The sequence below is a fragment of the Brachyistius frenatus genome, unplaced genomic scaffold (genome assembly GCF_029030835.1).
Source record: "Brachyistius frenatus isolate BFR_SWC_R1_liver_20210118 unplaced genomic scaffold, ASM2903083v1 Contig_42, whole genome shotgun sequence".
Taxonomy (NCBI): domain Eukaryota; kingdom Metazoa; phylum Chordata; class Actinopteri; family Embiotocidae; genus Brachyistius; species Brachyistius frenatus.
Genome location: NW_027210641.1, coordinates 1,532,725 through 1,542,188, shown reverse-complemented (window position 1 = coordinate 1,542,188; position 9,464 = coordinate 1,532,725). Strand labels below are relative to the sequence as shown.

Genomic DNA, 9,464 nt, shown 5'->3' with positions numbered 1-9,464 from the left:
CTCAACAACCACAAACTGATGGTCGTGGGCACATTGAACGTGTTCAAGTTAATGAACATTTTTACTCCTCAGCAGAATATTGTTCTTCTATGTTTCTACACATACAAGGACCACAAGATGAGAGTCAACAAACATTTATTATGAAAAATACTGTCGGTGAAAAAGTCACAATACAAAGAATTTATAAAGTATAAAACATCTATCATGGTTATTTTATACAGTGCATGTCAACAAAGCCTATTCCCCACATCATCACATCCTTATTTACATGCTCTTACAATAATAAATGTTCTAAATAACAAGCTCTGAATAAAATATTTTAAAGATGCAAGAGAGAAAGTTATGAATAGAAGATCAGCAGGAATTTATATACATTCAACGCTGGAGAAGGAACCAGCTCCAACTCAGATACTTTCTTTAATTAGTAGCCTGGTCATCCAATTTGTTATTTCTCCTCCTAACATCCCCAGCGGCCTCAGCATCAGTTCCATCCGACAACTGAGACAAGCTCGGCCCAACTTTGGTGTTGTCCTCACCTCCCCCGTTGGTATGCAGGGAATGCAAGATCTGGTCACTGGGACGTTTCCAAGAGGTTCGAGTGGCAATCCAAAGGATGAGAGCTCCAAAAACCACCAGGAGGACTCCCAGGACATTCACGAAAATCGCCTCGGGGGGAGAGTCCTTATACTTAGGGTTGCTCCTTCATCATGTACAAAAAAAAAGGAGAAACAGCATTTATATTGTAATGATCCTATTTTGAAAAATACTCTAAGCATTTATTTCACTTTTTAAATACTTACAGGCCAAAAATGAGTTTCTCTGTGATGCCCATCAGTGCCACGGCTATTATACTGCCGAAGAGTAAAAGACCACCGTAGACATGGAAGGGCATGAATGCTGCTCTCCAGGATACGGGTGTAAATGGGATCAAATACATGCCAACTCCGAGAACAAGCTGCTCATTGAAGGAGAGGAAAAAAAGAAAAAAGAAGAAGCTTGTCAGATACTCTACTTGTCAACCTTGTTGTGCACAATGACAAAGCTTTTTTTTAAACGATCGGATGAATAAGAGGTTAGAAATCTCAATATAACATGGTAAAGACATACTGCCCTATTTGTATTAAACCAGTCCATAGCTCCATAAAAGACAGATTACTTAAACTGGTAATGGTCTGAATACACTGAAACAATAAAATTGTTAAAATTCTGTACCATCTGTCAGTTGTAGTAATATCAGCAATGCATCAAAAAACAAAAAGCCTTGTTTTATTTTCATAGCCAACAGAGTGTGACTACCTGTAGAGCGAACAGGAGGACTGCTGTCAGGCCCAGCCAGCTGTGCAGACTGTACATGTTGGGGATGTTGGCAGCATTGTGGAAGTCAAAAACTGCCACCATAGCTATGACAGCAAAGATGAAGGCTGTTAAGTTCAAGCCTGCGTGGATGAACTTCATCATGAGCTTGCTGCACTGCCAGGTCCAGGGGAGCCTGTAGACAACGATGGCTGCAAGAGAGGGTCATTCACTGTAGTTAACCTTCAGGTCTTCTTCATGCATAATTATACACTTGACAACATGTACTTTAAATAGTGGACTCATCTGCCACCGCATGTATGACACACACACAAACTAGTGGGGGGACATGAGTGATGTTACCAGCAGATCTGGTGCTGCGGAGGGTGTTTGAGTGCAGTAAACTGTTTATCAGCCAGTCTGAGATTACAAGAGCTTTGTGACACGGCGTGTTATCCTGCTGAAAGCAGCTATCAGGAGATGGTACCCTGTGGTGGTCAGCAGATAGTCAGCTGGCACTAAGGGGACCAAAGTGTGCCAAGAAAACATCCCCCACATCATTGTACCACCCCTGTGAGGCTGAACTCTTAATACAACACAAGATAGAGTCACGCTTTCATGTTGTTTACATCAAACTAGGACCAGACCATCTGAAAGTCGCAGCACAAATTAAAACTTATCAGATCAGGAAACATTTTCACAATTTTTCTTTCCTCACATTTTGGTGAAATATCAGAAGATCCTCTTTACCAGGTAAAGAGTTTCTGCCACGAGATTGGCTGATTAGATACTTTCTTTAAGGAGAAGTTGAAGAAGTGTTGCCTAATAACTAATAACGTGTATGGTGAGTTTATAATTTACATTTTAGGTCAGTAAACCATGAAACAAATACATGTCATATGTGAAGTTTATGATTGAGAGGAATTTGCTGGTGTTGGTGTTATATAATGTGTTTGTGCCTGAAATGTACGGTCTTACTTGATAGTGCCATTAATTAAGAAATGTAACTTTAACACCCCCCCCCCCCCAATATCCTTGAAAAAGCGAGAAGTCGCGTTTAGCAACAATTTCCTCTTTTTATTTACAGTTTTTAAATCTCGCAACATAAAGTTTGCAGATCATATTTCTTATAAAGTGCGAAGTCTTCTCACCGATCCCCTGCAGGAAAATGAAGCCGGTGACTATTAACACCGGATGCCAGTTGAACTCAGCCAGCCCTCCGTCCCAGGCTAAACCTTCCTTGAAGTAGAGAGCCCATCTTAGCACGAATATGATGGAAACGAACCCGGCGGCGGCGGCGGCAGACAGGGCGACCAGGAACGGCTTCAGGTTCTCCATCGCCATTAGTGTCAGCAAAGTCTGGGCGACTTGACTGAAGCAGCTGTTTTTCTCAAATACAACAATTTCAAGTGGTTTGGAGGGCGGACTGCGGTCACGTGACCCCCGAGCTCAGCCAGTGTTTGGAGGAAAGACGTTTTGTAACGTGGTGGTTACAGAAGAGTCTGGGACTAGTTTCAACAAAAGTTATTTTCGTTTTTTATGTCCTGCGTCATTCCCTGACTTCTATTAAACACATTTACACGTGCTTTCTTCTTTGTAAAGTCTTTCACAATAAGAGCTTCGTGGGAATCAGGCATGGAGGTTAATAGTTTTTGTAGAAACTTGAATGGTCATCTGCAGTATGTGGAGCTGTTATACTTGCAGGTTTTTTTTTTTTTAATATATATATATTTTAACCACCCCATTTATATCAGTGAAGGTAGGCTAAATAAAAGATAGAAGGGGGAGATAATCTCCAGTATTTTGTGTGGTAATATCGTATCCGGGGGTAGAATGTAAATAACAACATGTACTAAAGTATATCAGTACTTAAGTACTCGCGACTTCACTAAAATACGAAATTTTTCGCTGTTATCGTCCGTTTTCTTTTACTACATCTTCTTTAATCAGATCTTTTTACTTGTTGCTGTGATGTTTGTTGTTTTTTATAGTTTATACTTGTTAAAAAAAAGGGCTCCTGTTACTGTTACTTCCTGAGTGCAATAAAAGGTTATATACAACAATTTCCGATCACCATGGTAACTGATGCTTCAAATTTAACCAGGTTAAATTAGCAGCATCAGTTACCATGGTGATCTAGCCAGTTTAAAAGAGAGCCACCTTTGTGACACTGACAACCCTTTAGTCTCAACATACATCCCTCAACCGGGTAACAGAAGCAAACGACCACATGACCGTCTCTGATTCTGACTCAAAACAACTTTGAAATCTCTCATTGTTTGATTTGTATAAAGAAAGAGAAGTAGGTAGAAATGCAGAGCAACTTGTGAAAATATAACATTTTAATTTTACAAAGTTTAAAAAAAGGTACATAGATCTGACAGTTTCACATTGTAGAAACTTGGATGGATTTGATAAAAAAAAAACTTCAGGAATAAAGTCGTATGAGTAACAAGAGTAACAAATACAAATTTAAACTAACATTTACACAATATTTCTTTTCGTCATTAAAGGCTTCGCAGCAGCTTTGATTCAGTTTTGAACCGCTTATTTTCTGGTGGGTTTAAGCTTGTAAACATGGCAGCAGAAGTTGGTTTTCTTTTGTTCAATATGAACAATTGTGTCTTTGTCAAAGAACAACTCGTGTCGATAAGTCTGGAACAAAACACAAGAGCACCCATCAATCCGCGTCCTGACTATTCGGCCTTATGCTTGTATAACATATCATATCCTGTTACCCACCTCGTCCCAAGGTTCAACCAGCTCTATCGTCCGCTCTAGCTTCCCACTCTGGTTGTCGCGCAGTCGAATGTGAGCTTTTCCTTCTCCCTCCTCGCCGTTAGTAATCACGACTGCCAAAAGGTCCAGCTCATCTTCAAATTCCACCATTCGGAAAGTCTGCGTAGTCAAAAGGTTGCTGTCAATTTCTGTCATCACAGAAAACGTGCAGTTCTATGTATGTATGTGTAGCTTCTATAGGGTTTGCTTCTTGGCTTCCAGAGAGAGCAGCAAATATTTACATTATAATCAACATACACCATGTTTGTCTAAACAATTTCTTCTCAAGCAAAACAGTTATAAAATGGTATTTCTGTTGGTACCTCTCGACACGGGTCATCATCCAGCTGATGAAATATTCTCTTCACTGTGCGTCCTGATGATGTGACAGTAACTTGGGAGGGAGGCTGCAGCAGATGGAAAGCAAAAACATTATATTTTTAAAGATTTTTTAATTATAGACCATATGTAGAGTGAGGAGATGATCACCTTTGTTTTAGTTAGGCTCAGCTATTACACCAATGCCATAGTGAGGGTGTGATACTTACACAAGGCTCATTCATGATTATGGTAAATTTATGTATTCAGTGTAGCACATAATATTGATCTTAAACAATTAACCTTTACAACTTACATTGTTTTGCTGAGTTGACATTGAGAAATCCTCAACTACCCTTGAAGGCAAAGCACCGTTCAGTTCACCGAGGATTTTTAGGACACTAAAAGAAAATGATATTGTTGTCTTACAGTCTTCATTTAAATGTAATGTAAATGTTGACGGGAGCACTCACTTTATGGTGGTCGGTCCAACATGGATGATTCTTCCCGAGTCGTCAGGATGGAAGAAGATCCCTTCACTCTCTAGAGAGCAGCAGTCCATGTTTTGTATTCCATCAATGGCCTAATTTCACAAAAATTAAGAAAGCATGTGACCTTAATAACTACGCATTATTAATTAAATCGTAAATTGTACACAAATCATGACCACATAAGACTTTCAAGGTTTCCTCTTGCAGTTTTAAAATAATTCAAAAAGGAAACAGAAGCAAGCATCTTTCAATCTAATGGCAAACGGTGTTTAAAAGGGAACACTTGACTGAAGCTGTGACACACACACACACACACACACACACACACACACACACACACACACACACACACACAGACAGACAGACACACACAGACAGACAGACAGACAGACAGACAGACAGACAGACAGACAGACAGACAGACAGAGACACACACACACACACACACACACACACACACACACACACACACAGACAGACAGACAGACAGACACACACACACACACACACACACACACACACACACCTTTCTGTCATCGGACAGGTGGTGTCACCCATTAACATCCACTTCATGCTGTAATTGGCCAGCTGTGTGGAGGTGACAGAGGAGTCACTTTCTAACTCTCATTTCATTTCCTACAGAACTATTAGTTACAGCCAACATTTCACTCCCCTTCCACAGTGACCATTCAGAATGACTTTAAAAACATTTGATATCCGGCGTGGTTGGACAGCACGTCTTAAAAACAAGTTCAGCGAGACCAAAGTCAGACTCCACCCAAAATCAACTCTTCCACAACAGCTTAACGGGACTGTAGACCAAAGGTCATTGTGAAACATGCTGCTTCCAGTAAAGCTTTAGGATGAGTAATGGTGCTTTTTTTAAGATACTTTTTTTTTTATTATTATGAAGAACAAATTTAAGCAGTGTCATCAATAAAACAAAGCCCGTGTTACAGGTGAAGCTAAAATCAGCACAAACTTAGTTTTGTGGGGTTTTGAAAAGTGACTACAGCTTTGCTCCGTCCAGCAGAAAACAAAGACTGTCAAAACATTCACGGCCCTTCCTTCCTCGACACTTTCAACAGGTTGTGACCAACTGGGTCAGGTAGGTCTATCACGCAACACGGCTGTTAATGTATTGTAGTCAAATTATACGTTACATATCAATCAGATATTATATATAGCTGAAGAAGATTCCTTGAATATACCAGAGCGCTGTCCTTGAGTGAACAGATGTGGTGAGTCCCTTTGTGGTTTCTATGTGGTGGTGTGTAGATGTAATGCCATGGGTAGCCTCCAATCTGGACACCGTTATTAGAGCAGGACAGCTCGAAAAGCACCGCAGGGAAACCTGTGCAAAAGAAAAAACATTTGGCTTACTTTGTTTTGAAAAACATTATTGCTCATATGGGCTCAGTGGGTTTAATAAAACCTTTAACACTAAGGCTACTTTTCCTCTGCATGGTATGGATCAACTGGACTTGCTTTAGGATACCAGGCCATTGGCGACTGGTTGTCATAGCGATGTAGCGTGAAAATACTGTGGCGTCACCTTATCGCTGATGAAAACCCAAAAAAGGCCAGTGGAGTCCAGTCAAGTTGAGTCATACAAATTGGTGGAAAAGCAGCTACAGATTATAGTGGTTAAAAACAGACCCACCTGTGATCTGAATATTTGCTGGAATACCAAACGGAACATCTCCCACTGTTCTGCCTCCAAGAAGTGAACTCTGCTCTCCAAGTGTCAACTTCTCCGTCATGTACTGAAAAAAAAGACGATATTTATCAGATACACAAAGATGTAACCAGTGAGATGAGACTGACGGATAAATAAACTCAACGTGTAAATATTCGCTTCTCATTACATTCAACAATTGTATTTTTGATGCAATTTAAAAAGATGATGAAGTAAAATATTCAGCATTCAATATAGCACAGGATCATTTTTCAAAACAAACACATGCGTACCCTCTGGACGATGTGCTCAAGGCTGTACAGCTTTACAGACTTGTTACTGTAAGACACCGCAAGGACACCTTGAGACAGAACAACATCGGTGACGCCATTACCAAATACCTGAAAGGAAAAGAGTCATAGTTTAATAACATACGACTTCCAGAGGAACATTTGAACGAATTTAAACGACAAACAAATCTTAATACCTTTTTGCTAATCTCCAAAATGCCCACAATTTGCAAAGGGAAAACATGGAAAATGGCCAAGTGCATCACTGTATTCTGAGCGATACCAGCCTGAGGAATAAAAAGAGCAACGGGTGAAAGTCTTTAATCACTTCTCCACATCAGAGATCATATCATGGGACTAGTAGTAAAATGTATCATCAGTTTAGATCAATCCTTTATTAAGCAGAAATGCAAACGTTCCCTACTTCTAACTGCTGTAATGTGAAGCTTCGGTGCTACTTCTGATTTTCTTATTACTGTTAACTGGATGTGTTCGGGTTTAGGACTGTTGGTGGGATAAAACAAACAATCATCTTGAACTCTGAGAAACTATGAGCTGCATTTTTCACTACTTTGTGACATCTTGAGGATTAAAGAATTAATCAATGCATCTAAAATGTTTTATAAAGCTTAACTGATAATGCAAATGTCAGGTTTGATAAGCAATAGGTCAATTCACTGAGTAATGACAAGATATATTCATTTAAAAATCTAAATTCATGAACTGAATTTACAGCAAGATGCTGTATATTATATATTATTATAATATTATACTTTATAAGCTGCACTGTCTCTCTTCAGTGAGGCAGAAATGTTAAAGATAAATGACTTCACATTACCTGTCTCGTTAAAGGTGTTTCTCTGTTTTGTACAGACTTAACATAGAAAGTCTCTTGAGAAACATCCCAAGCAAGATATCTGCAAGACATTAACAAGCTGTGAGCTTTAAAAGTTAATGAAAGAAACAAATACTGAGAATCAAATAATGAACCTCCACTCAAAGGACACCAGCCTCAAACATACCTGAACCTATAGCTTGCAGAGAGGTAAACCTTCTGCAGCACTTTCCCCGTGTCAGCTGAAAGGCGATACAGCCAGTTATTGGCTGTCAAAGCCAAGAGGCTGGTTTTATGATCAGAGGGAGACGATAAAGTTTTGTCCTGAAAATTAAAAAATTAAAAAATAAAAGGTAGATGAAACAACAGTCTGTCACTGGGTTGGTAAATTCTTTTCATGGAAAGTTCAGACTTACTAGAGGGCTCAGACACAGCAAGGCATCTTCGATCTTCTCCTGCTTGGACCTCTTCGGCAGTTTGTACAAACTTTGAGGCTCAGCGTGAACACTGGAAATTTTAATTAAAGATGTATTTATTTCTGTCTCGGAGTATAAACACGCGTCATGAGGTCGGTGTGTTATTTATCTGCAGTCTTACAAACTCAGCTGCTTCTTTAAAACCAGCATCAGTTTAGAAAAATAATAAAATACAGTGTAATGGATTTCAAAAGTCTGTTTCATGATCCTACTGTTTGGTGCAATATAAAAAGAGTTACCATACGTTACTTCTTTTTTATTTATCTGAATGCTGCGCACATATTCTCTCGTTTCCACAATCAAGAAGATTCTCTTTATTTGGTGGATAAAAATGTTGAGTGACATCGACAGGAACCACATTTAATGCATGAAGGTGTGTTTGTACATGTGCTTGAAACCGAAAACAACTCAACTCCTCCGACTCACCAGCTGTAGCAGCTCTGGTAGTTTTCGAAGTATATTTTGCCATTCTCGTACATTATTGTGGATTTTGAGGTTTTGCTCCAAACTTTAGTGAAACTCCTGTTTTCCTTAGAAAGAGACAATAACAGTGAGTACAGTACAAGGCTGTCTGAGCGCAGAGCCGCCTCCCGGGACGTGTCCCTACCTGGAGCAGGACCCCCCGGAGGATGCTCATGCCGTGTCTGAGGAGGGTCCCGGCGTCCCGGATGCCTCTGCTCCGGCGGCTCAGCAGCTCCGCGGCGTTCACGCTGCTCTTCCTCCGGTACAGCGCCATCAGCAGGCGGTGCTTTTCCTTTTCCACGGGATAAACAAGCGCCGGAGCCAGGTCAGGACGGAGGACGCGGTGGTTCCGGTCGTTCAACCTTAAAACTGTTTGGCGAGCTTCATGTTTCTGAGACTTCCGGAAGTTCCGGCTAGCGCCAGTTAGCGATGCTAAGCTAATGAACCTGAATATGTCGCGAACGACTTTACTCGAAAGTTGTGTTCCTTCGGGTTCGTGAGCTTGAGGAGTTGTCCTGAAACAGCTGCGTGTAGTCGCCAGTCACAGAGTGAAGTTAGTGGACATTAATGTCGCATTTTAATCAGTATTGTGACGTTAGTTAGCCGCTAGCGCTAGCACCCCGTTCCGCTGTTTTTCGGTTCGTCTTCTTCTACTGATAAGAACCCGCTGGTGTCCAGCTGGACCCTCTAGCGCCCCCTTCGACCAAACACCGCACAGCTTCTTATAGCGGATACGTCCCTTTTTTAGTTTCTGTTTTACCTCCCTGTGAGTAGGTAACGATTTAAAAAAATATTTTAGGTCATATTCCCTGAGTGGCTAATTTACTTTGTATTTTCGGACAC

General features: G+C 40.5%; 2 protein-coding genes across 4 annotated transcripts; both read right to left on the bottom strand.

Annotated features, from left to right (window-relative positions):
* Window positions 1–118: 118 nt before the first annotated feature.
* Window positions 119–2,703, bottom strand: cybrd1 (cytochrome b reductase 1). The gene is made up of 4 exons (XM_069702415.1): window positions 2,445–2,703; window positions 1,297–1,505; window positions 801–955; window positions 119–700 (listed from the first exon to the last, which is right to left on the bottom strand). Exons 1-4 carry the CDS (start codon window positions 2,635–2,637, stop codon window positions 418–420), a joined length of 840 nt encoding a protein of 279 aa, XP_069558516.1. The 5' UTR covers window positions 2,638–2,703; the 3' UTR covers window positions 119–417.
* A 914-nt stretch (window positions 2,704–3,617) lies between these two features.
* dcaf17 (ddb1 and cul4 associated factor 17) lies at window positions 3,618–9,260 on the bottom strand. 3 transcript variants are annotated; one of them, XM_069702554.1, is made up of 14 exons: window positions 8,767–9,260; window positions 8,586–8,689; window positions 8,100–8,190; window positions 7,871–8,007; window positions 7,687–7,765; window positions 7,046–7,135; window positions 6,852–6,959; window positions 6,544–6,646; window positions 6,092–6,234; window positions 4,863–4,972; window positions 4,706–4,790; window positions 4,395–4,478; window positions 4,036–4,191; window positions 3,618–3,948 (listed from the first exon to the last, which is right to left on the bottom strand). In XM_069702554.1, the coding sequence occupies exons 1-14, from the start codon at window positions 8,893–8,895 to the stop codon at window positions 3,841–3,843; spliced, it is 1,527 nt and encodes a 508-aa protein (XP_069558655.1). In that variant the 5' UTR covers window positions 8,896–9,260; the 3' UTR covers window positions 3,618–3,840. The 3 variants fall into 3 exon arrangements, with proteins under 3 accessions (XP_069558655.1, XP_069558656.1, XP_069558657.1); XM_069702555.1 differs by having other exon boundaries at window positions 4,706–4,745; XM_069702556.1 differs by having other exon boundaries at window positions 8,586–8,681; window positions 8,767–8,848.
* Window positions 9,261–9,464: the final 204 nt, after the last annotated feature.